General features: G+C 47.4%; 1 protein-coding gene across 3 annotated transcripts in view; it reads right to left on the reverse strand.

Moving 5' to 3' along the window:
• Nucleotides 1–325: 325 nt before the first annotated feature.
• DHX35 (DEAH-box helicase 35) overlaps nucleotides 326–27,469 on the reverse strand; it is a gene marked incomplete at both ends in the record, with an annotated part of 85,128 nt that continues 57,984 nt past the window's right edge. For 2 of the 3 annotated variants that reach the window (XM_080716701.1, XM_080716700.1), the window contains 8 exons: nucleotides 326–370; nucleotides 9,381–9,492; nucleotides 11,696–11,767; nucleotides 14,165–14,246; nucleotides 18,456–18,585; nucleotides 19,904–19,981; nucleotides 22,148–22,242; nucleotides 26,100–26,195. In XM_080716701.1, the coding sequence (XP_080572827.1) occupies nucleotides 326–370; nucleotides 9,381–9,492; nucleotides 11,696–11,767; nucleotides 14,165–14,246; nucleotides 18,456–18,585; nucleotides 19,904–19,981; nucleotides 22,148–22,242; nucleotides 26,100–26,195 (710 nt within the window). The remainder of the gene's footprint in view (nucleotides 371–9,380; nucleotides 9,493–11,695; nucleotides 11,768–14,164; nucleotides 14,247–18,455; nucleotides 18,586–19,903; nucleotides 19,982–22,147; nucleotides 22,243–26,099; nucleotides 26,196–27,469) is intronic. The other variant, XM_080716699.1, reaches the window with a different exon arrangement.

The following is a 27,469-nucleotide window of genomic DNA, read 5'->3' on the forward strand; positions in this document are numbered from 1 at the left end:
GGCCTCGCTGGCCAACACAGCGTAGCAGCAGGAGACAAAGCCCACTCCACAAACCCTCTGCCCAACCCACCGATGCGCCAGCCACCCGTGGCCGACTTCCCGCCTTCCGCAAGAGCAAGGCAGGACTGCGGATGCTGCCTGCACAGGCTTCTCCGGACCCCAGAAAGGACTGCAGATGCTGAAGCAGGGGAGGAAAGGGGCTGGTGCGTCAGCTGCAGCCCGCCGCAGAGCAGCTGCAGGGTCCATGTGGGCTGGCGCCAGCTCACCCCGCCTGGGCCAGGGCAGCACGGAGCAGGGACACCCTGCGGCCCCAGCTGGGCTCAGCTCACTGGTCCTGGACCTTGGCCCTTTTGGCCTTCAGGGACAGGTGCTGCAAGAGAAGAGCAAACATCACTGTTGGAATTACTGAACAAAGACACCACACTCCAGCAGAATTCCCAAGTCAGTGACCAAGCCAAACCTTCTACTTGGTCAGCACTGTCAAGAAAATGCAGTGGCTCTCGGCAGGCAGGCAGTCTGCAGGGAAAGCCCCAGTGACTGACAGAGCAACGCGGTGCTGAGCAGGCCATGCGCACCTGAGGTCATCCCACCCCGCCAAGCCGGCCACATGGACTCCACAGCAGCTGCTAGAGAAGTGTTCTTTCCAGCCGGGCGGCCCATGGGCAGCAGCCGGCCTGACACCTGCACTTGGGGACCGAGTCTGGGCGGAGGATGACCTTTCCAAGGAGTTCCTGACAGTGGTCATGGAAAAGTATTCTTTTCTTTTCTTTTCTTTTCTTTTCTTTTTTTTGCAGGTCTAGGGAGAACCCAGGGGCATTTGACCTCCGAGCTACACCCGCTGCCCTATTTTTTATTTTTTGAAACCGGGTCTCACTGAGTTGCAGAAGGCCTCATTAAGTAGCTGAGGCTGTCTGCGAACCACGATCCTCCAGGTCTCAGCCTCCCAAATGCTGGGATTACAAGCGTGCGCCACCATGCCTGGCTTATTCTTTTCTTAAGAACAAGAGAATTGGCCAATTTAGCCGGGCGTGGTGGCGCACGCTTGTAATCCCCGTGCTTGGGAGGCAGAGACAGGAGGATCGCGCAGGTTCGAAGCCAGCCGCGCGCGCTGGCTTAGGAGACCCTGTTTCTAAATAAAAATATAAAAATAGGTCTGGGAGTGTAGCCCGGAGGTAGAAGGGCTTCCAGGAACCCCAGTGCCACCAAAAAAAAAAAAAAAAAAAAAGAATTGGCCAATTTACCAAGAGTCTGAGACATGCCAAGTGTCTGAGCTCAAGGATGGGGCCAAAGCCGTGGCCCGGCCTGCATCGGGTACCACTAGCTGGGAAGAGACAGGAAAAGGATACCTCCTAGGGACACTTTCTTTCCATGAATGTCACTCTCCATCAGTATAAATAATGTACAAAGCTTATTAACAATATAATCATGGGTGTCAGAAAATAGGATTGAGGAATAAAAATATTCTTACATTCTAAGGTAAAACTCAAAGTGCTAGAAATCTTCAAGTCTGCAACTGAATCAAAGTGTGTGAATGTAAGCTCCTCTAAGGGACCGCCACCCACCAAGTGAAAACCTGATGCCCCAGCTACAATCATGAACGAATGACCCAGGGACTGCCTTCAGGTGCTGCCTATATTGTGAGATCTTCCCATGCTCAAACCCCACTTCCTGGCAGGCACACCGACGTGGCCTCACACACAGTGAGCCCCTTGAGCCCACAGAGAACTGCAGGCCCTGAGTGAATGCGAGTGGGAAAGAAGACAGCACCACCAAGTGCACCCCGAGAGTGACAGAGACGGGCTGAGCTGAGCGAGCAGAGAACGCGGCCATCTCTCCACTCACACCCGAGGAAGCCCCTGGAAGGCTTGCTAAGGCCATGGTGGAAGGGCTTCCCACATAAGGAAGATGTCCTTGAGAATCATGAAGAGCAGTGCAAGGGCCAGAAGGCAAATCTCTCAGCGGGTCACCTTGTTCTTCCCCGTCCTGTCCTGCGCGGGTCTGGCTGAATTTCTCCATATCTGTCCTGTCTCTGGCTCACCTGATCTGACCCTACGACTCTGTTAGACCTCTGCAGCTCGAGCTGGGGAATGGAAAGGACGCCATGGTGCCTGTGGGGCCACGTTGGAGCTCATTTCTGCAAGGAATGTTGAGGATAAACAAAGCTGACTCTGAACCATTTTAGGCCTCTCTACAGGGTAAGAGTAACGCTGAAAAACAAGTCATGGAAAGTCACCGCAGATGCCAGGAACAGAGCTCGTTGACATGAGCACCGCACAGCCTGTGTTCAACAAAGAATGCCTGCCGTACATGGGCAGCTTCTGGAGAGCAGCTGAGAAATCGGCCTGTCCTGGAAAAGTTCACAGCAGAAGTGCCTTCGGAATATTTAGTTAAGAAGGGGCCAAGTTTAAAAAGGGGCTCTGGGGCCTGCCAAGGGGTTAGGCCGATGCCAGGGCCAGCAGCCGGCATCGGAGCCTGCCGTGAGGCGAGGCCGGTGCTGGGGCCTCCGAGGCCAGGATCGGAGCCAGCTGAGGGGTTAGGCCGGTGTCAGGGCCAGCGAGACCAGAATCAGGGCCTCCCATGAGGCAAGGCCGCTGCTTGAGCCAGCCAGGTCTGGATCAGTCCACCAGGTAGCCAGGCCACTACTGGGGCCGTCAAGAGTGGGATCGGTACTTGCAACGCGGCATGCACAGAGAAATATTGCAGAAAATTAAAACCAGATGCTTCCCCTAATCAGCAATAACTAGGAGGAAACGGGCAACAGGAAGAAGTCGAGCTATAGAAAGGGCCCTATAGTGAAGCAACTAAGGTGACCAATCAGAGGGTATGGAATACGGGAGGATGGAGCGTCTTTAAAACGCAGGAGGTACATAAATAAATGTTAATTACCAAAGAAGCATGGGATAGAGGGAGGGGGAGGGAATGGGATGGGGGCTGGATGAGGGCTAATTGGATGATGTGTGTTTGTATATCCTCTCAAGTCTTGTATTCCAATGTGATATATGATTACAATGTACCAATAAAGATAAATTTTTTTAAAAAGGGGGCTCTGGGGACATTGCTGTGCAAGAAGGTTCTGCCCTGGGTGAATTCTAAAGGCCCCAACTTCTCTAAAAGTACTCTGATACAGTAAAGGTGATGGGCTTGAAGAAGAGGCATTTGGAGATTCAAGATAATGTGAAAAAGGTTTGTCAGTTTCTTCAAACTTCCGGAGCTATTTTGCTCTTTAACTGTGAATCTGACCTAAAGAAACTGTAATGTTGGGCTGAGAAGGAAAATGACTCAGCTTCTAGGCCTCGGCGTCGGCAGGAGCCCAGCTAAACCCAGGCTGGTCCCTCCGGGGCCAACTTGCGGCCTGTTGCTCTCACAGGCCTTCTACAACTGCACCCTTCTCTCCACTTCTAGTTCGCATTTCTGATCGCTTCCCTGGGACCCCTGAAGGCTGACGTTTTCCACCAGAGAGGTTTGGAAGGAAAAGACTCTCTTTCCCTATAGATTATTTCAGCAATCGGCAGAGCAGAGACAAACTGCTGCATTTCCTCAGTCCCTGCAGTCCCACCGGTTTCTACCTGAAACATCTGCATTAGGATGTGCAAAGAACTATAAACGTTTAAAGTATGTTTTATTTAACTGAGTAATGATCAAATGTAAGATTTAAAAGGGCACTTCCCTTGACATTACAGAGAAGGCCCTTGCATCCAGAGTCACAAACTCAAATGTCTCCAAGAGCTGGGCAAGAGAATGAACAGGTGGAGCAGGACTGTGGCACCTGCAAAATGTCACCAGCAGCAGCAGCCATTCCTTAGCCCTGTGAATGCCACCAAGCAGGAACCGGGCACGGCGCTACTACAGGTAGCATTTTTTCAAGAGAAAACAGAAATATATATTTAATGTGAAATCTCCCCCACACTATTTTTAGGATGGGGTCTTGCTATGCTGCCCAGGCTGGCTTCGGACTTCAAGCAACCTTCCTGCCTCAGTCTCCCAAGTGGCTGGGACTATAGGCACGTGCCACTGAGGGCTGGCTTAGAGCTCCCGTTTTTTTTGTTTTTTTTTTTTTTTTGGCAGTAGAGGGGATGGAATCCAGGGGCATTCTACCCTGAGCTACATACCCAGCCCTGTTTTTATTCTTTTATTTTTTATTATTAATTTATTTTGGCGGTACTGGGGATGGGACCCAGGGGCACTCTATCTCTGAGCTACAAACCCAGCCCTAGTTTTTTATTTATATATTTATTTACTTATTTATTGTGGTATTGGGTATGGAACCCAGAGGCATACTTCCAAGCTACACCCCCAGCCCTATTTTTATTCTTTATTTTGAAACAGGGTCTCACTGAGTTGCAAAGAATTTCACTAAGTAGCTGAGACTGTCCATGAACCGCAATCCTCCTGGTCTCAGCCTCCCAAATGCTGGGATTACAAGCATACACAACCATACCTGCCTTTTATTCTTTATTTCGAAACAGAGTCTCACTGAGTTGCAAAAGGCCTCACTAAGTGCCACCATACCCAGCACTTTATTCTTTTGTTTTGCTTTGTTTTTGTGGTACTGGAAGCCAGGGGCATTGTACCTCCGAGCTACACCCCTAAGCCCTATTTTTTAGTCTTTTTTTTTTTTTATTTTTGAAACAAGGTCTCACTGAGTTGTGAAGGGCTTTGATAAGTAGCTGAGGCTGTCTGCAAACCACGATCCTCTTGACTCAGCCTCCCAAATGCTGGGATTACAAGTGTGCGCCACCAACCAGTTAAATCTTCCAATTTTTAAGTACAGTGATCAATTTAAATTTTTATTTGAAAACATTGTGCAGTCCAATTCTAGCCCTGATGGAGTAATATAAATTTCAGACTTTCTTTTATGCTTAAAAAAAAACCAACGTAAATCTGGACAAAATATCTGAAGCCAGGGGCTTTCTACCTCCAGGCTACACTCCCAGACCTATTTTACATTTTATTTTGAAACAGGGTCACTAAGTTGCTGAGAGCCTCACTAAGTAGCCGAGGCTGGCTTTGAACCCGTGCGATCCTCCTGTCTCAGCCTCCCAAGCGCGGGAATGACAAGCGTGCGCCACCACGGCCGCCCGGTTGAAGCAAAAACTTTTAGACAGGGGTATAACCATGTGTGTGTGTTGCTGAGGACAGAGCCCAGGGCCTCGTGCATGCTGATCATGCGCTCTATTTCAGCACAACACCCCCAGCAGGGGCTATAATCCTTGAAAAAGAAACCCAGGTGAGCTTCACATTCATCCAGAGTCTCCACCTAGGTCTCCAGCCCTTGGCACAGGGAAATCGATTCTAAACAAAGGACAGAAGAGCAGACATGGGAGCTCAGGACTGCTGAAGGCTGGAACTTGCAGGATAGGGGAGCAAAAGAGAGAAGCTGTAGCTGTGTACACAGGCTGCCCTGTGGCTTTCAGGTGAGCGCTAAGCTCAACAGCTGGTCCAGGAGGAGAAGCGCAGGGCTCACCAGGAGGCAGAGAGCAGCTCCCGGGAGCTGTGAGCGGAACTGGACTCTGCAGGCTGCTCAGCGTGGACGGATGGAGTTCTGATCTGTGGGGCTGCAGAACCCTCACTAAGTATCTCGGGCTGGCGGAGACATCAGGAAAGCCTGTCACAGGGTACAGCTAAGACTGCCCTACAAAGACTAAGACCTTCAAGCCTAAGCAGAATCAAACCAATGTGCAGAATCAATATGACTCCCAGAAAAAGAAGTCCTCACCATCCTGGAAGAAAATAAAATTCAGACTCCACAACATAACATCTAACACACAACAAAAGTTTACTAGGCAAGAGAAGCAGGAAAATGTCTGTTACAAAGAGAAGAAACAGCCAGATACAAAACACACCAGAAGTGACAGAGATACTGAATTAGGAAATGAGCCTTTTAAAGTAGCTGCTATAAATATGTCCAAAAATTTGTGTGGGGGGCACTGGAGATGGAACCCAGGGGCATTCTACCTCTGAGCTACACCCCAACCCTATTTTTTCTTTATTTTGAAACAGAGTCTCACTATGTTGTGGAGGTCACTAAATAGCTGAGGTTGGCCGTTAACCTGTGATCCTCCTGTCTCAGACTCCCAAGTGATGGAGATTGAGCCTGTATTGATTGCTAATAAAGGCAGTATTAATTGCTAATATGAACAAGCTTTCATACTTAGGCTGAACAATAAAATCCTTTTCTCTGTCTCTAAGGTATCAGCTAAGAGCTGCAGCCAAAATTGACCTTGGTCAGCTAAAGTTGGCTTGTTAGCCCAGCTGAACACTGAATGTTAAAACACAAACACCTATACTTAAAAAAAAAACTACATAAGCTTTCACAATAGGTTAGACTAAAGTTAAAAGATAAAAAAGCAAGCTATAGCTGGGCGTGGTGGCGCACACTTGTAATCCCAGCATTTGGGAGGCTGAGACCGGAGGATTATGGTTCATAGACAGCCTCAGCTACTTAGTAAGGCCCTCTGCAACTCAAGTCAGACTCAGTTTCAAAATAAAGAATAAAAAATAGGGCAGGGAGTATAGCCCGGCGGTCGAATGCCCCTGGGTTCCATTCCCAGACCTGCAAAAAAAAAAAAAAAAAACAAGCTATATTAACTCAATATTAATTGCTAATATCACAGAATAGTTACAGCCCAAACCTCTATACTTGAAAAGACCATATTCCTGTCTTTCTGTATTATATAACAAGCTTTCAAGATAATATATAACTTCTAGCAGAGATTAAAAAAAGCTGAGCACTCACCAAGGACACAGGTGGACATACATGCTTTAAGCCTCAGAGTACGAATAAAAGCAAATACAAAGCAGGCTTCTACCACGCAGCCCAACCATGCTAGTCAAGTAACACATTTTGATCAGTGATGTCAGACATGTCTGTCACAGACGGAGAACTGGCAGGCCTGCATTTGCTTTTGGTGGGAAAAGAGGACCACTGGCTAAGCATGATGAGAGGAAGGAGACGATGAATTCTTATGAAAACTGTCATGTGTACAGAGACCTGTGTTTTACTTCCGAGGCACTATACCGTGTCCCTCTGACACAGTGCTTTGATTATTCTGTCCCCTCTTTCTACCTGTAGCAATAAAACTTTGCTTAAGCTTGCTGTAGTGTAGTTCTGGCTATTTTTTCCAAATTCGCTAAAAACAAGAACCCATGGCGACATCTCAAACTGACACAAAGTACTGGGATTACAAGCGTGCGCCACTCTGCATGGCTCTATGTCCAAAGATTTAAAGAAAAAGACGAGCCAGGCGTGGTGGCGCACGCTTGCGATCCCAGCGTTCAGGAGGCTGAGAGAGGAGGATCGCGATTCGGGATTACTCAGTGAGACCCTGTATCAAAATAAAGAATAAAAAATAGGGCAAGGGGTATCACTCAGAGGTAGAATGCCCCTGGGTTCCATCCCCAGTACTATTAAAAAAAAGAGAGAGAGAGAGAGAATATGAAGTATCTAAAGAGAGAAATAAAAACCAAAGAGAACCAAATACAGACGCTAGAATGGAAGACCACACACTACACATCTGAAGTGAAATATTCTCTGGAAGGACATAATGGTAGACTGCACACTGCAAAATCGATCCGTACGCCCAGGTCGTCAAGAGAAAGTGCCCAACTGAAGGACAGAAGACCAGAGCCTCTCTGCCACTGAGGCAATAGGAGGTGCTATGACATGGAACTGAGGTTCCATAACAGCAGAGAGAGACGTATTGGAGCACAAAAATATTTTATTTTATTTATTTCTATTTTGGTGGTACTGAGGGTGGAACCCAGAGGCTTTCTATCTCTGGACTATATTCCCAGACCTATTTTATACTTTATTTGGAAACAGGGCCTCACTAAGTAGCTGAGGCTGGCTTCAAACCTGTGTGATACTCCTGTCTCAGCCTCCCAAGCATGGGGATTACAAGCGTGTGCCACCACGCACGCTTATAATCCCAACATTCGGGAGGCTGAGAAAGGAGGATCCAGGTTCTTGGCCAGCCTCAGCTACTTAGTGAGGCCCTTTGCAACTCAGTGAGACCCTGATTCAAAATAAAGAATAAAAAACAGGGCTGGGAGTTTAGTTCAAAGGTAGAATGCTCCTGGGCTCCATCCCCAGTACAGCAAAAAAAAAAAAAAAAAAAAAAAAAAAAAAAAACAGTAAAGACATTTTCAAATAAATGAATGCTGAGAGAACATTTCACCAGCCGACATGTGCTAAAAGAAACACTGAAGGAAGTTCCCTGAGCCGACAGGGAAAGATATCAGAGAGAAACCTGGGACTACACAGAGGGTACAGAATGACAGAAATGATAGGTGCTCGGGCTTGTTTCTTAATCTCTTTAAAAGGCAACGGATTATGTTAAGCAAAGATACTAACAATGTATTGTGGGGGTTAAATATATATAGAAATAAAACAATGGCACAAAGAATGAGGCGGCGAAGATGAAATAACACTGCGGTGGTTTCTTCCATAAGCTGCATAGTGCAATACTAATTCTAGGCCGATCGTGATGGGTTAGGGATGTGGGTTAAAACCCCCAGAGCAACCAGAAAAAATAAACCAGGATGTGTAAGAGGCCATTAGGAAGAGGAAGTGGAGTACTAAAAAACCTTAATTTGAAAGCAGACAAAAACAGAAAAAGCAAAAGCAAAGACTAACTTGGACAAATAGAAAAAACTAGCAAGTTAGTAGGATTAAATCTGACCATCAGTAATCACATTAAATAACTCCAGTTAAGAACAGTACAGACCAAACGGATTGACCGTATGAGCCACATTTAGCCAGGGAGTTTATGAATTCTGAATTACCTGCCAGCCTGCCAGATATAACCCACCACCCCCCAATCACATGTCTTGCTAGGAGAAAATAATGTATGGCTTTTTTGAGGACAATGAATGGGCCTTTTTATTATTAGTTTTACAAAAATAAAGGAAAAAAACAAAACTATAATCCACTCCACCGTGCTCTCTGCCCTACTCATCCTGCACGTGGGCGTGCCAGGGCAGAAGAGTGTGCACGGAGGGCCACACGCCGGCTAATCGGTTTAAACCACCTTGGGTTTAACTTGCACACCTGTTTTAGTCTCTCTGCGCAGCCCTTACCAGCGGACGCCTGTGCACCCCAAATGTGGGTGCCAAGTGTGAGGGGATGTCTTTGGGAATGGTTTGGAGGAAGAGGGAGGAGAGAAGAGCTAGGGATAACGCTTTCTTAATCCTGTGGAGCTGGAGCGACTTCTTCTACCCGTGCGTCCGTATGAAGCGCACACCCAGGGCTCCCGCCAGGAGGCGCTGGGGACGGGCAGCGGCCTGTCCACTCCACGCACGACTGCATTCAGAGCATCGAGCGAGAAGACGCACGCATAGCGACGCAGCAGCTGTCTGGGGACCGGGCTGCTCACACCTACCGTTCCTTGCTGATAAAAGTGCGGAGCCAGCTCCAGGAGCCAAGCAGACTCTATGGCAGTCACATCTCTCATGTAGTACTTGGAAGTCTGTACAACTTCATTGTAGATAACCCTGAAATGAGAGCGACACGTGAAACGCCAGCCCCGTCTCGGACTGCTTAGAGAACAGTCCTGAGCCCCTTCCCTCAGCAGGCATGTGGTCCCTGTGCGGCTCCCTGGGCCTCGAGGCCGGAGGGGCGGGGCAGTGTGGCCGTCCCGCAGAGACGACTCCAGATCTACCTGATTTCCAGGCATCTCAGTTACTTACAAAAAACTCTTTTAATCTTAACTCTGTGTACACGTAGAGCTCTGAACAGAAAGACCTGATTAGACCATATGGAAGTAGAGGCAAAGGCTTGCCTGAATATGTGTGTGTGTGTGTGTGTGTGTGTGTGTGTGTGTGTGTGTCTTACTGTGGCTTAAACCCAGGGGCATGCTACCTCTGAGCTACACCTCCAGCCTTATTTTTATTTTTTATCTTGAAACAGGGTCTAAATTGCTGAGGGCCTTGCTAGGTTGCAGAAGCTGGCCTCAAAACTGCAATCCTCCTGCCTCAGCCTCCCAAGCACTGGGATTACAGGCAGGTGCCACCAACACCTGGCTAGCTTACCTGATTTTGAAAGGGCTGGGATATGACTGTAAAAGAGATACTTCCAAGAGTGATAAAAAATATTTTACCTCTTATTTGAAGTGTGGGTTTTGATAAATGGGTATAACGATTTATCTAAAGTAGTCCTTTACCGTATATAAGTCACACCTTTATTTAAAGGGAGAAAAAAGACCTAACTGAGCCAAGAATGTAATTTCAAATCCCCAGACTTCAGGAACATGCATCAGTAGATACTTGTTTCTGAGCTTTCTGAAGTGCTGACTCTGGGCATCCCTCAGAACTCTAAGTACCCGAGGCACACTGTCGTTGCCCCTTATAACCAGTAAGGTGGTTTCTGCTGATGAAAAGGAGAAGGGCCCTTGGCAAAAAGGCAGCGGGGGATCTGGACCCCACACTTTGAAAGCCACTGGTCTAGGGCACAGAGGGTCTTACAGCAGACCCTCCTGCCCATCATTTACCTCCTGCCACCTTCCCACCTCCAGTTTCATCTTCTTCTACCTCCCTGCCCTCTATCCACACACACCCCTCCCTCTTCCCCAGGGCTCTGTCTTGGGAGAGACCAATTACCTTTAATATTTCTAATCCATCATCAATCAGTACTTTTATCAACTAAAATATACATGAATCATTTAAAAAAGAAACTTAAGTTGGGTGTGGTGGCACACGCTTGTAATCCCAGCACTCAGGAGGCGAAGACAGGAGGACTGTGATTCACAGACAGCCTTAGCTACTTAGCGAGGAGGACCTTAGCAACGCAGTGAGATCCTGTTTCATGAATAAAAGGACTAGCTGGGCATGGTGGTCCATGCTTGTAATCCCAGCACTTGGGAGACTGAGACAGGAGGATCACACAGGTTCAAAGCCAGCCTCAACTACTTAGTGAGGCTCTCAGCAACTTAGTGAGACCCTGTTTCCAAATAAAGTATAAGATAGGTCTGGGAGTATAGTCCAGAGGTAGAAAAGCCCCTGGGTTCCACCCCTAGTACCACCAAAAAAAAAAAAAAAAAATTTACAAATTAGGGCTGGGGGTGTAGCTTGGAGGTACAGTGCCCCTGGGTTCCATCCCCGGTACCACAAAAAAAAAAAAAAAAAAAAAAATTAAAAATTTAAAAAAAGAAATTTAAAAAGACACAAAATACAAGCCCAAATCTATTAGTGTTAGACTGGGCAGACCTACTTCCCCCTATGGGGGCTATCAACATGCCAGTGCTGCCTGGCACCCGCCACCCTTGGGTGGCCTTGGCCAGCCTGGCAATGACCCAATCCCCAGAGGCCAGGGCCCTCCAAGTCGCTGATCCTTCACTCAAACGCCCTCAGTCCCTTTCTGTCTGAAATCTCATCTCCAGGCCCAGAGCAAAGGGCCGTACACATCCCTTCTCCTGCGGTAGAGGACTGTCTGGGCTGGACCACAAGTCATCTCTGCACGGTGGCGCGAGTGCGCGGCCTGGCATCCAGGCCGTGGGCAGAAGTGAGCCCGGCTGAGAGGCTGAGCCAATGTGCATCAGCATTTGCTTAAGGGGATCTTTGACAGAGCAGAAATAGTACAGGCCACGCAGCCTAATAAGGAAGACAATTCAGGCGCCGCTCTGGGCCTTGAGGACCCAGAGATGGACAAGAACCAGGTCCTGCTTCCAGGCCACTCGAGGCCCGCAGCAGGAGGGCTTACCAGCGAGGTGGCTTCTCGGCATAGAGAACTGACGCAGGGTGGATGTGCAGCTCCTGATCGTCCCGGATAGTCCTGGAAGACATGAGAATCCTGTCTGCAGCACATTTTAAGTGCTTTTAGCACGGCTTCCCCATAGGTGTTTATCATATTACCAAGATGCACGCTGACTGAGCTTCACAGAAACAGAGTTCTCTCCAACTCTCTGAGCCCTTTCTTGACCCTGCCCCATTTCCCCTCCAGAGTCAAGAATAAGTCATGCACAAGGAAGAGAAGCATGTGGACACTCAGAAAACATACTTGGAAGTATATGTCCAGCCTGTGTTTATGTTTCTCTTCTGCATACTCTCTATCAAAGCAATCTCCTTTGGAACAGAGATAATATATGTGATTTATTTTATAAGCTCTCCGATTATACAAATATAAATACTAAGGCTAAAGACTAGAAAAGGAAGCCAGGTGTGGTGGTGACGCTTGAAATCCAGTGCTTGGGAGGCTGACACAGGAGGATCGAACCGGTTCAAAGCCAGCCTCGGTTACTTAGTGAGGCTCTCAGCAACTCAGTGAGACCCTGTTTCCAAATAAAGTATAAGATAGGTCTGGGAGTATAGCCCGGAGGTAGAAAAGCCCCTGGGTTCCACCCCCAGTACCACACACACACACACACACACACACACAGACTAGAAGAGGAGATAAAAATGGTGGAAAAGGCAAACTCAGCATTGGACTATTATTTTCTCTGAAATAGTTATTTCCAATTCCAGCTCAGATTTTATTAAATTTCATTCATAAGTTATTTACTGAGCACATAACTACCAAGAAAATGTCATTAAAGAACATAAACAGATTAGGATGTCTCTGCCCAACACAGTTACAGAATTATTCCTATGGGCACTAGGGACCTGTTTCATCGGGGTGCTCCAAGTACCAGGATCAAGGTCCCTGTCAGTATCATAACAAAGCCAGCACCCTGGGGGCCCTGGATGTCCCACCAAATGGTGCTGAGCTGACCAACACTGAACTCTGGCTCAAAGGAATGACTGGCCTTGGGACCTAGGCCAGTAGGAAAGGTAGCCCTATTTTGTTGAGGACATTGAAAAAAAAATAATTTCCGGAATGCCTACAGAAATATAGAAATGGCTAATTGGCTCTCTTCACAGAAGGGGAGGCAATCAAAACGACAAGTCAGGGCACTGACTGGGGAAGAGCTCAGGGCCTGAATGGTGGTGGCGGGGACCTCTCACCTGGAAGGACTGCCTCCATTATACAAGAGGGGGCTGATGGGGGCTGTATGATGGCAACAGAATGACAGGGATGGGTTACGCCCTGTGGCCAGGATAAGGCGAACCAGAGATAAATACTCTGTGGAGCAGATCTGGCAGCCAAAATCTAAAAATTATCCACGAAACTGGCCTCTTCACAAAAACCCAGCGTCAAGGGAAAGCGATCTCTTGGCTGGCCTCCCATAACAAGACTTCTGTATTTTCTCAGGGGAAAAAAAACAAAACAAAACTAATGGCAAAATAATGCATAAAGTAAATCCAATAAAGAGGTCGCTCAGGAGAAAGCCTGTGGAATGTTCCCTTATGAAAGATGCCAAAACGAAGCAGGACGTGGTGTGCATGTCCTGCACTGTAATCCCGGTGCTTAGGAGGCTGAGATAGGATGAGTGAAGCTTCAAGGCCAGCCTCAGAGACTCAGGGAGGCCCTCAGCAAGTTACTGACATGCTGTTTCAACATAAAACAATAAAATAGAGTTGTGGGGTGTTGCTCAGAGGTAGAACACCCCTCAGCGTAATACACAGCAGCAAAAAAAAAATAAAATAATAATAATAATAATAATAATGATAACCAAGCTTTAAACAGCCACAGTGAAGTCAGGAGACTACGAGGAGCCAAGGGACGAAGAAACAGACTCAAAGGAATGCCTCCAAGAACCAGATGGTTCACTTTGGAGAAAAGCAGGCAGAGATGTGCTTCCATTTTTACTGTATTTGAATACAATAAAGGCTAAGACAGCACCAGTGATAAGTGATGCTGTGACTAGAAAATGGGGCTGGAAGAAGCAGACCGCAGACTGCGGCAGGAGGCACAGGCAGCCACAGGTACCAGGGGCTGGACCGCACGACCCGATGGTGACGCCATCTCCAACGGCTCCTCCAGTCACACTATTCCGTCATTAGAAGCAGAGAGTCCCGGGACAGACTCCAGGTATACACTTGTCGACCTTCTGAGCAAGCACTTACAATGTGTGAATGGGCTGAATGTTTGAGAACCATTTCCACAGAGTTGAGATGATGTGCTTAAAATTTAATTTGCTTATAGTTAGCCTCAACTCCATTTTGGAAGGAGGCATGATATAAATTAAAAATAATCAATTTCTCCACTGTGTCTGCACTCAGCGTTCTGTGGAGTTTGGGTCATTGTAGATATGTCCGCTTTAACAAATGGCTTTAGAAAGGGCCTCGTTACCTGTAAGCTCCAGTAGAATGAAATCGGGCTGCATTTGCGAAGAATCCGGAGACGATGCACCTCAGGACGGGATCTGGGTCACCTACGGGAGGCAGAAAGCCGTGCAGGATGGGAGCCCTGCCTGCCCTGCGCCACCCCTGCCTGGGCCCACCCAGGCAGGCACAGGATCCGGCCCCAGCTCCGCCCTGGGCTGCATGGAGACCTGCCCTGGCACGACCCGAGGAGGCCCACTCCCACCGGGGCTGCTGGGGGCGGCAGGACAGCTCCTTAACCTCGGGCCTCCGTGTCTCCCGGCCACAGATGACTGGACCAAGGCTGAGACCAGGCCGGCAGGGCCACACTTCAGAATGGACAGTGACCTTAGAACTCCACTGTAGGAGACCACTTGTGGGGTGACATCCTTTCCATAAGACACAAAATGGAATGAGTTGACATTTTTGTTGTTATAAGCTACAGGGTGCAATTCTTCAAACTTACCAAACATTCACATTCCATTTTAGCTGGTGTTTCTATGGCTACAGTAAACAATTTTCACGGACAAAGCTCCGTTTATGAGATAATGCCTTAAGATAAATTCCAAATTGCTGTGCAAAAGGAGAGGGCCATTTTTATGACTTAAGACATACCATATTTTATTAATTCTCTGACTCAATTTTTTCAACACTGACTCACTGAGCTCAGGAAACCATTTTACAACTACACTGACAGCACTGTTTTCTTTCTTAGTGATGCATAAACTGATGCATCTTAGCCCCAATGATATAGAGTATGTTAAGCCAGGCGTGGTGGCGCACACTCGTAATCCCAGGACTTGGGAGGCTGAGACAGGACGGCAGGTTCAAAGCCGGCCTCAGCAGCTTAGTGAGGCTCTCAGCAACTTAGTGAGACCCTGTGTCCAAATAAAATATAAGTCTAGGGGTGCCACCCAGAGGTAGAAGGCCCCTGAGTTCCATCCCCAATACCAAAAGAAAAAAGTTAAGAAAGAAAGAAAAAGAAAGACCTTATGTTACCAATGCTGGATATCAAGCATAGAGAGTTCCACCTCTGAGCCACACCCCGGGTCTTTTTTTTTTTTTAAATTCTGAAATAGGGTCACAGTAAATTGCTGAGGCTGTCCTTGAAGCTGTAATCCTGTCTCAGCCTCCCAAGTACTGGAATTACAGGCATGCACCACTCCTGGCTTAAAGGTGGTAATCTTTAAAAAGTCATAAACAATATATACAAATGTTAGCTTTCCTGAATTCTTACAAGCAATGTTTTGGCAAGACAGGCTACCTTCTTTTATTTATTTGATTGCTATGTAAGTCTTCTTTTGTAAATTTTGTTTCAATTCTTATTTATGTGTAATACTGGGGATTGACCTTAGAGGTACTCTAACACTAAACTATATGCCCAGCCTTTTTATTGCTTACTGAGACAGGGCTCACTAAATTGCCGAGGCTGGCCTTGAACCTACAATCCTCCTGCCTAAGTTTCCCGAGTAGCTGGGATTACAGATGTCTGCCCCCACAGCCAATTTTGTGAATTTTACATTTTAAACCTTGTTTATCAACTAGAAACTGGTATGTTTTCTAAATAGGCTAAATAAAGTCATTCTACAATAAAACTTTTAGTCTTTTATTTCATAATTGCTAAAATATATTTTACTATTTGACTTCTCTTTCTTAATATATGTTTTAAATTTGCATGCAATTTATTCTTTATGATTTTTTTTTTTTTTTTTTTTTTTGGTGGTGGTACTGGGGGTGGAACCCAGGGGCTTTTCTACCTCTGGGGTATACTCCTAGACCTATTTTTTTTTTTAAATACTTTATTTGGAAAAACAGGGTCTCACTAAATTGCTGAGAGCCTCACTAAGTAGCTGAGGCTGGCTTCAAACTCGTGTGATCCTCCTGTCTCAGCCTCCCAAGCGCAGGGGGTTACAAGCGTGCGCCACCACGCCCGGCTCTATGATTTTCTTTATTGTTCCCAAATTTGGAACTGATGAATTTCAAATCTATATTTCTCATCGTTCTCTAATCTAAGACTCAACCCCTTCTCTCCAATTGCCCACTAGAAATTTCCACGGAAACATATATTCTCCTCAGGGGTGTGACACCACTCTCAAAAGGGTGGAAACTGGTTCTTGGGGGTGGAGGAAGGAGGATATCTTAGATTATACAGTGGTCGGTGTCCCTCCAGAGAGCAACTCTCCTTACAAAGCCTTACGCCTTAGCACTTAATTCCTATTGTTAGGAAGAACGTATTATTACTATTCTCCTGGGCAGGGGGTTAATAATGAAAAGCTGGTTAAAACGCACATGTGGAAGTGAGGCTGTCCTTTACCTGCCAGGTGCCAGGGGCTGAGCAGCTTCTCTGAATTAGCTGCCCCAGAGCTGCCTGTTTCTGTAATGACGCCGTGACCCGGTCACCCGGCTTCATCTCCTCCCTCTTTTGTAGCATCGAACATGCTCCTTCCTCGAAGCCTTTGTTCCCACAGCCCTCGTTTTCTAATTCAACCAGGACCCACGCTCAGCGAGACTCCATTGCCCTTCAGGGCCAGCTGTGAAATCCCCAGGCCAACCTGGCTGGGCCACCTCTTCCCCAAATTCCTGTTGGCTGACTATTAGAATCTTCTGATTACTGACATGTCAATTGTTCTCATTTCTACTAGGACTGACAACTCCCCCCCACCCCCACAGTACTAGGATTTGAACCAAGGGCATTCTACTTCAGCCCTTTTTATTTTGAAACAGGGTCTCGCTAAGTTGCTGAGGCTGGCCTCAAAACTAAAATCCTCCCATCTCAGCCTCCCAAGTACTGGGATTACAGGTGTGCACTGCTATGCCCAGTTAAAGATTGATAATCTTATTTTACAATTTGGCTACCTACATGAATCTCTCTCTCCCTTAACTGCACTAAGCCTAAGAGTAAGAACCAAGTCTTTGTTGTTTTTTAAATAAATTACTCTAAATACAAAGATAAAATAAGGGTCTGAAATAAAACCACCAACGTTCAGGTTCTGACTGCACCACCTGCTCAAGTGGGCTCGGCAATGGCTCTTCCGTTAGCCTCCTTATTCTTGTCTATGGTATGGGATAACAGCAGCACATATTCACAGGATGTTGTGAGCATTAAGTGAATCAGTACACGATACACTCAGAACACTGCCTGGCTATTAGAAGCACTCTAGAAACGCCAACGAGTACTGGTGAGGTTGGGAATGAGGCTGGGGGCCTGGTACACAGCAAGCGTCCAAGAAAACAGCTGGCTGAATGAGCAGACATGTCACCCTCCCAAAGAGTGTGGGCGTCTGGGCCGCACAGAGCGCGCTCTGCTGATATCAGCTGAACCTAACGTCTCCCTGGTCTTTCTGACTGTTCTGTAAAACAAGGGTATTATCACTTATATCCCGAGTAGCAGGAGAGGAAGTGAAATAATATGTGTAGAGCCCTTGCCACAGCGTAACCCACTGTGTTCTCAATTAATGGTCCTCACTGCCTCTGCTGGAGGCCAGATACCGCCTCACGCAGTACTGCTCTGCCTCACCCTCGGTGCTGCTCAGGCCAAGCACACAGTGCTTGCTTTAGTACTATGTGCACCTAAAAATAAAATGTCATTTTTATGCAACAGCCATAAGTTTCATTCACTCACAAACAATCTTTCTTACAGTGACCACATGATTATGTTAATTATACAATGTGCAATGATGTAAATGTTAATAATTATGTGCCGTAAGCTATAAAAATGTCTTTGTAGGAAAATCCTTCTGAAAACTATAGACCTCCTTGGGGAAAGCATGTAGTTACACTCAGCCATTCATCCATGCAGAAAATTCAAAATGTAAAACCAAGAGACAATTCGAAACGCAAACACCAGCCAGGGGGAGGGGGGGTGGTGCACACCTGTAATTCTAGTGCCTGGGAGGCTGAGACAGGAGGCGCACAGGTTCAAGACCAGCCTCGGCAACTCAGCAAGACTCTTACCAACGTAGTGAGACCCTGTTTTGAAAAATATATATATATAAAATATTTTAAAATATATATTATATATATGTATATATATTATGTATATATAAAAAGGGTTGGCTGAATAGCTCTGAGATAAAATGCCTCTGGGTTCAATCCTCAGTACCACCAAAAAAGAAAAAAAAATTTTAGATTAAAAAAGCAAAACCCACAGACGATTCAAAATGCAAAACCAGTGACGACAGCGCACACTGCTGCCTCACTCCAGCCCAGCGGGAGACTAAGAAAGCAGCCACAATGGCCGCCAGCGCCGGCCGCAGTGACGGGCAGGCAGCAGTCCTCACCTTCGCTGGACTTCTTGGGCACCTGAAACTTGACAAGAAGCTTTTTCAGTTGCTCTCTCACAGTCGCGGCTCTGACGAGACCCTTGTAATTCAGGAAGTGCTCCTGACACCACTGGGAGTTCTTATTGTGCTAGAAAGCAAGCCAGAAAGGGGCGCGTTAGAAAAGCACAGCAACCTTCGGGGCTAGGGTGACGCTGACCGTGCACTTTTCTTCCCCATCTGCTTGTCCCATAACTGGCCTTTCTCTGCCCCATGCCCCAAACAGATGCTGACCACCACGCTCACGTCTGCTGGCTCTGAGACCGCACTCCTGCTGGACAGAGCAGAGGGGAGGCACGAGCAGAGCTGCTGGCGCCTCCGTGGGGTCGGGAGAGGGAGAGGCGCCGCCCTGCGGCTCTAAGTTCAAGTTTCTTCTCTGGCCGGCTTCAGCTATCACTTCCTTATGAGACAGGCGAGCAGTGTGACCCTTGTCAGCACACAGGTAACTGGCACAGTATTATTATTTGCCCCCAAAGTATGATTTTTCAATCAACAGCTCTTAGTTTTCTTCTACATTCTTCAATATGATCTTTATGCCTTAAACTTCTGCTGGAGGAATGAATGCACCTCTAAGACGGCTTTCTAAGCCAGAGGGAAATGTTTAAATAAAGAGATGCGTTTCATAAGGGAGCTTCCCAGAAGGCGCCGTGGAGAACTGCGATGTGACCTATACTGGAGACAGTGCATTTTACCAACACAGATGAATTCTAACTGTTATCCTCAAGGTTCATATGTGTCTTCCTAAAAAACATTCATTAAATAATTTTTCTCAAATCTCTGGCAAAGCAAAAATATTCTATTTCTTTTTCTAAAAGGTATTTAAAAATGAATACTGAAAATAAACATTATCGTGCCTTTATAGGAGGTTTCATTTCACCATTTTCATCATTTCAGCTTTAAATCACTCTTTTTGACAATTCTTAGTGAGATCTTTAAGCTCCATTACTTGCTCGTAGAACATTAATAATAAAAATTAACATTACCTGTGGCCAAGCACAGGTAGGTTATAGGGAGACACACAGATCCTTGCCCAAGTCTGGGACAGCTGGGAGAACTCTGAAGATTCAACCCAAGACTGTATGTCGTCCTCAGCCTCATTTACTGGGCAGAAAACACAACAGAACTTTCTCTACCAATGGTGCCCTCTGTCCAACACACGGCAGGTGTGAGACATCAGGAGATGGGGCCACTGACCCACCTCTAACCCACATCCTCTACACACGGAAAAGCAAGAAATAATTCCTTCATTCCTTCTGGCCATACCACACCAGAAACTCAGGAAAGACACCCAATGCTCACAGTACATCTAGCAGGAAACTAAAGGACTCCGGTCAGGCCTGTGGTCCTCGCTCTGAGATCCCCGAGTGGGTGGGTGTGTGCAAGGGTCCCTTGGGGGGCGGCCTGCTTACTTTGATAAATGCTTCATATACATTGAGCATGGTGAGGTGATCACCTTCCTCCACGGCAAATTTTCGGTGTACTCGACTCTGGAAAGAATAAAGCTTCGTTAAAGTTGACAGGGCAGAAGGGCCAGCACGGGGCTGCGGGGCAGAGGCCTGTTCCACCACATCAGCTCCACCCGAGACTGCTCATTCCACCTTCTTGGCCCCAGTGTCCTTCTCTGTAAAACCAGGAAACTAATTCTGTCACACTTGCGAGAGACTGATGACTTCCTATAAAGTTCCTGGCAGAGGATTGTGACAAATGACAGTGTTCTTGACTGTCCTCCTTGGACCTGTCAGAATCCTCCCTCTCCTCTCTTCTCTTCTTTCTCTTTCTCTCTCTCTCTCTCTCTCTCTCTCTCTCTCTCTCTCTCTCTCTCTCTCTCTTCTTCCTGCATTACTAGAGATTAAACTCGGGGACATACTACCCCTGGCCCTAAGTTGCTGAAGCTGACATCAAACTTGCAATCCTTCTGTCTCCGTCTCCTAAGTACAGAGATTACAGGCATGCGCCACCAGGCCTGGCCAGAACCATCTCTTTTAAAAGCAGTCCTCCCAGCCTCCACCGCATTGGCTCCAGGAGCAGGGGGCTGACTGCTGGGGCATGGGAGACACCCCATACTCCTGACGACCGCGAGCTGCACAAATCTTTCAGACCCCATCCCTGAGCTCTTCTTTCTGTAGGATCCTGGACAAGGCCACTTGTCCCCTGGGGACAAGCACATGCATTATATGCTATGCAAGTACACAAACTTCTTGAACCAAATCACATGTAGTCAATCAACCCCTCCCCCCCCCTCCTCCATCCCACTCATTCAGTAGCAGATTCTGACCAAGCGCCTACTACAGACTAGGCACTGTTCTAAACATTTGGGATATAATGTATAAAATAGTGGTGAGAGAAAAAACAGTAAACAAAATAAACAGGCAAAATGTATAGTCAGTTAGGTATAAGAAGTGCTAGGGAGGAAATCAAAACAGGGATAGAGATGGGAAGTGGGGATACACTGCAGTTTTAAATAAAGGCGTAAGAATGTCAGCTTTCTCCTTTCTGTTGCTTTCATGGTACTAGAGATGGAACCCAGGGCATTCTACCTCTGAGCTATATCCCCAGCCCTCCCCCCTTTTTTAAACAGTCTCTCTAGGTTGCTGACTTTCATTAAGTTGCTGTGACTGGCCTTGAACCTGCAATCCTCCTGCCTCAGCCTCCCAAGTACTCGGATTATAGGTGTCTGCCACCATGCCCAGCTTAGCTTTGTCCTCTCTGAAGTGGGTGTGCCTGCCCTACGGCAGGACTGCTACAAATGCTAATAACAGAAAGCAAAATGCCTGGGCAGAAGGAGGTGGCCATCGGGGCTCGGCACAGGAGCCCTGTATGTGCAAATGCACACCGTCAGGGGCCACGCAGCCCCAGGGCAGGCATCTTCTCCCTCTGCACACCCAGACCTCCCTCCCAGCCCGAGGCTACGCTTCCTCCAAGGGCCTGACTGCCTGGCCTGAGCACCTCCACGGCAACGGCACCTTTCCCTCCAGGCTTTCTGGCTTAGCTCTTAGGCAGCACCAGTGCCTGTGCCTCGGGCAGGGTCTTGGCATCTCAACTGTAACTCAAAATGTAACTCAACCTGCTACACTGCCAAGATGCAAGGCGGGCCCAGCGACAGCCTGCTGCGCAGGGCACTGGGCTCCTTAGCTTGCCAGTGTGCCTGCTCAGAGTTTTGCCTGAGCAGCCTGAATGTGGGAAACTGGAAGTCAGCAGTGCACTGGTTAAAGTCTGAGGCTTCCAGAGGTTCCAAAACTTATTTGGCTTACCCTGGAAATCAACCTTTAAGCAAGTAAACAGAAAGACCGGTGACAAATTTGCATTCGTTTATGTATCTGCATTTCCTCCCAGCAGCCCCTGGAGAGCAGGATCGCCCACTCTGGGAATCTAGGCCTCTGTGAAAGCCCACTCACCAACTCCTGCTGTGCCACGAGGAACGAGTTACCTAACCCTTCTGTGCGTCCATCTGGAAAATATGGCAAGAGCACTTACCTCCAAAGCTATGGTAAAGACAAAATGAAAGTGCACGTAAAGTGCCTAGGCACAGATCAGGCACAGTCACCCTCAGTCTGTACAGCTCTGTCTTCAGCAGCAACCCGGGGGGGGGGGGGGGTTAACACGGAACACCCAAGCGAAAGAGAACACGAACGGTGGGGAGAAGCTGGACTTACGGCCTGAGACTTCTGGTTCGGGGAGACCACAAAGATATTCTGGATCTGCATCATGGCTGCAATGCTGAGAATCTCCTGAGAACAGCCAAAATTTCCTAGAAGACAAAAAGCATGCTTGGTTGCAAACACAAATGTGTTGAGAAAAAATAAAAGACATTTTCCAATATTTTCTTTGTACCGTATGATAAACTTACATCCCATTTTTATGTAGTGGGACATTTTGAGTATGAACATACATATATAAGCTTATATAAATAAATACTTTACTCCACCACGTGGAGTGCTCTCTCTGTGGCCTCACTTCAAGGACGCTGAGAAGCTGCTGCTGCTCTGTCCGCAGCTCTAACACTGAGCGCTCCTGCCATGGCCACAGTGGGGTGCGACTGGCCGCACCGCTGGGCAGGCCAGCCCTCACCTGCCCCGCTCTCATGTGGACAACTGGCATCCTGGCAGGAAACCTGGAGGGGAGGGGCTGAGAATGGGGCTGCGTTCCTCCTGCTGCCGCCCTGCGCGCACCTGGGAGGCCCAAAGCACAACTAGGGCAGGGCAGGACTCTGCGGCTGCTGCTGGCATCCAGAAACAGCTCCCACAGCAGCCGACCCTCCAGGGTGCTGCAGAGAGCAAACCGCACTGCCGCCCCTTCTCCACACAGCTTCCTGCAGGTGCACAATGTATTCTCCCGATCCCACGCTCACAATCTGTTTCTCAGTATAAGGCTAATAAGGGCATCTGGCTGTTCCAATACACAATTAGAGCTAATGTTCACATGCGCAGTCTAAAATACCGCTTCATAAATTGCTAGTTGATATAAAAGAGGAAAGCAAGAAAAAATTAATATACCTTTCCCCGGTGGAGAGAATAAATTATACTCTGTAGATGATTTTAATTTCTAATTAAATGCATCTCCAGGTTTTATTCTTTATCTCGGTCCTCATGTCCTCACAAAACTCTGTAGGTGTCAGAGAAACTGGGACCCCTGTGTCTTGCTGGTACTAATGCAAAACTGTACAGCCACTGCAATAAGTGGCAAGTCCTTAAAAAACTAAAGCCAGTATCGCCATCTGGGAAAAGAGAGGGAAGTTCCTAAAAATACAACTGCCAAATGACCCAGCCATCCCTCTCAGGGTATTTACTCAGAAACACTGAAATTGGTATGTGAAAGAGAAGTCTACACGCCCACGTCCACTACAGCATCAATCACATGGCCGAAATACAGAGGCATCCCAAGTGTCGCTCAGTAGATGAGCGGATGAGCAAAATGTGATACACACACAATGGAAAGAAATTCTGTCACAAGACAACATGAGTGAAAATGGAGCCATTGTGCTAAGTGGCACAGGCCGGCCGCAGGATGAGGAGCACCAGACAGCTTCACTTGTATGCAAAATCTAACACCTGTCTTGCAGAAACAGAGGCTGGGAAGAGAGGAAGGGATGGGGGAAAGAGAGCTGTTGACCAAAGGATACCACAGAGTTTAAGACAGAAAGAGTACGTTTTAGTGATCCACTGTACTGCATGGTGACCCCAGTTAATAATAATACAATGTGTTATTAAAATTACTAGAACACTAGATCTGAGGAGGTACTGAGGATCAAACCCTGGGGCATCTACCCCGAATACAACCTCAGCCCTTTGCGTCTTTTACTTTGAAAGTGTCTCATTAAGTTGCTGAGGCTAGCCTCGAACCTATAATCCCGTGTCAGCCTCCCAGATACTGGAATTACACCAGGTTAAACAAGAGATTTTTAACATTCTCAGCACAGAAAAAATTTTACGTTGGTAAAGTAATATATATGCTAATTAGCTTGCCTGAATCATTCTACAATGTATACATAGATCAAAACATCACACTGTACCCATAAGTACATATAAAGTGAGACACGCCTATAATCCCAGTGCTTGGGACTTTGAGACAGGAGGATTGTAGATTCAAAGCCAGTTCACAGCAACTTAGCAAAACCCTCAGCAACTTAGTGAGACCCTGTTTCAAAAATAAAAATAAAAAAGGGAGTTGAGGGTGTAGCTCAGAGATAAAATGTCCTGAGTTCAATACCCAGTACTGCAAAATAAAATTTAAATGAAATATATATATATATATATATTTATTTATTTATTTATTTATTTATTTATTTATTGTGGCACTGGGGGTGGAACCCAGGGGCCTTCTACCTCCATGCTACACCTCCAGAACTATTTTTTTTATTTTATTTGGAAACAGGGTCTCACTAAGTTACAGAAAGCCTCAGTAAGCTGCCATGGCTGGCCTCGAACCTGCGATTCTCCTGTCTCAGGCTCCCAAGTAATGGGATTACAAGTGTGCGCCACCACGCCTGGTTCAAAATATACTTTTTTAAAAGAAATTAAGCAAAGAATTTTCATGTGACCTAATTCCACTTTGGGGGGCTGGTATGTGGCAAAGTGCTTACCCTGCAAGTGCAGCGTCCTGGGCTAGAACTCCACTTCCAAAAGAATTCCCCCCCAAAAAAAACCCAAAAGCAAGAAAAGCAACTAACAGCAATGCTTTTTAAATTTTTTTTTAATGTTGCAATGTATCTTTATTTCTTTAGTTATAATATTCACAGACTAGATTTTTTTTTCTTTTAACAATTTTTTTATTGAACATAAATAGTATACATTTAAACTATATTTGGTGCCCTCTCCTCCCCGCCCCCGTTTTCCCTTCCCCGCTCCCACCAATGGTTGTCCAGGTTAACCATGTCTTATTCATAATTTTACATATCTTCAGGTGTAGACCCTCATTAATCAAGATCAGCCTTCCTCCTCTCCTATCTTACCATTCAAACTTAGCTAGTATTTCCCCTCCAATATCTGGAGTCCCACTGGTATCCTTTGTGTTTCCTAGTTTGGGCATATTAGAGGAAACATATGTATCTTCTCCTTCTGTGCTTGGCTGATTAATTAATTTATTTATTGTAGTACTGGGGATGGAACCCAGGTGCATTCTACCTCCGAGCTACACCCCCAGCCCTATTTTTTTATTTATTCTTTTGAAACAGGGTCTCACTGAGTTGCAGAGGGCCTCACTAAGTAGCCGAGGCTGGCTGCGAACCTGGATCCTCCTGTCTCAGCCTTCCAAATGCTGGGATTCTAAGCATGCGCCACTACACCCAGCTTCAACAACTTTTGCCTGGCGTGGTGAAACTACTTGTAATCCCAGTACTTGGGAGGCTGAGACAAGGGGATCGCAGGTTCACAGCCAGCCATAGCAGCTTAGTGAGGCCCTCTGTAACTTAGTGACACCCTCTTTCAAGAATAAAGAATAAAATAGGGCTGGGGGTGTAGCTCAGAGGTAGAATGTCCCTAGGGTCAATTTGAAGTTCCAGGGGAAAAAATTCCACTTTGGTGTATATACCCAAAAGAAGTGAAAAGAGGAACTCCAAGAGCACACCCACATTCACTGCAGCATCTGTCACAATCCTGGTGTTCATCCAGAGATGAACACACACACATACATACGATGGCGCGCACACGCACGCAGTGGGACAGTGTTCAAAAGGAAGACATTGTGATGAGAGCTACAACACAGGTGAATCTGAGAGACAAACACTGAGTGAGATAAAGCCAGACACAGAAGGCAAGCACTGTGTGCTCCTACTCGCCGCAGGTCCCGGGAGGTAAATGCACAGAACAGAGCAGACTGGGGCTGGGGGCGCTGGGGGAGGGAGAGGGAGCTGGCATTCAGGGGTGCAGACATGCCAAGGGGCAGCTGGAAAAGGCTCCAGAGATGACTGGTGCTCGTGGCTGCAGGGCACGGGGACGCACCAAGTACCTCAGAACCACACACCAAGAAATGGTCAAAATGCTAAGTTTATGGTACTTCCTGGTGCTGCTGTTCAGGCACAGTCAGCACCGTCCTTAGCGAGCACAGAATTCAGGGAAGCTCCTCTGCCAGCCAAGGTAAGACCCACACCAGCTGCCAGGCTCCACCTACCTGACTCAAGCAGCATCTTGGCAAACATGGGGTTCAGAGGGCACTCTGCTATCCTCAGGCCGAGCGGCTCGGTGAGGCGGCAATCCTTGTCGAGACCTGCCATTAGAACAACAGACATCAGAAGGCAGGTACCACCGTGCTGAGGATGGACAATGCAGGTCAAAGGGCCAGAGCGTGACGCTGCGCTACCAAACACACCAGAGCACCATTACATCCACAGGAGCCGGCTCCTCCCCGGAGCTCTTCAACACCCAGTCTCCAAAGCTGCTCCTTCTAACGACGTCTGTCCAAGGACTTAATTGTAAAGAAAGGGCCCAGAAACCTCCTGTTCCCTCTCCTCAACCCACGGCGGCCTCTCCCATTCCCACAGGGACTGCTCGTCGCGGCCAGGGGCCAGGCAGCACAGGCACATGGAGGCCTTCCTCCTTCCGGTCTCCAGCAATGCGGACTGCGGACTCAGCTTCTCCTGCCCCGCGCAAGGCCCCTGCGCCCTGGCTCTCCACCTCCTCTACTGTGACTCTCAGTCACCTCTGGACCTGCACCCACACTGAGGCCTGGACATGCCGCAGATGTGCCAGCAGCTGCCCTGGCCCTGCGCTCCTCCTCCTGCGTGTGCAACGACAGGCCAGCACCTCCGGATCTAAGGGCAAAGCCAGGGCTCTGGGCCAGCTCCAGCCTGCACACCCACCGTCCCGCGGCCTCCTCCAGGCCCTCAGCTTTCCTGCTGGCCACTCTACCACCACCAATATCCAGGTGTTAGATTCCCAAGACCTCCACGATGGAGACTGGCGATTAAACAGATGTTGCAAGAGATTAGAGCAAGAAGGAAAGGCCATTTCTCTTCTGTTCCAATATAACTATCTCTTTAAAGATGAAACTAAATTAAATTGGGGGTTTCTTTCAGATCTTTTCCAGCTTTTTTAAGGCAGTGAAAAAATAGAAAGTATTTTAGCTTTTGTTATCCTTGGAGGACAATTAACCCAAGTTAAGAACACCTATGCATGCCGGGCGTGGTGGCGCACGCTCGTCATCCCCGTGCCTGGGAGGCAGAGACAGGAGGATCGCGCAGGTTCGAAGCCAGCCGCGCACGCTGGCTTAGGAGACCCTGTTTCCAAATAAAATAGGTCTGGGAGTGTAGCCCGGAGGTAGAAGGGCTTCCAGGAACCCCAGGACCACCAAAACAAAAACAAAAACAAAAAAACACCTATGCAGTCAACATCCTAGAGTCCTCAGTATACATAACCTTTCCAAGTTCCCATCACATGTTGAAGACAGGATGGAATCTATTCCAACATATGCTCACACTGGGCTGATGTTTCATGGACCAAGGTGACAACTTTTAATCAAAGCAGAGAATGCATTATTCATTA

The sequence above is a fragment of the Muscardinus avellanarius genome (genome assembly GCF_963383645.1).
Source record: "Muscardinus avellanarius genome assembly, chromosome: 19".
NCBI lineage: Eukaryota > Metazoa > Chordata > Mammalia > Rodentia > Gliridae > Muscardinus > Muscardinus avellanarius.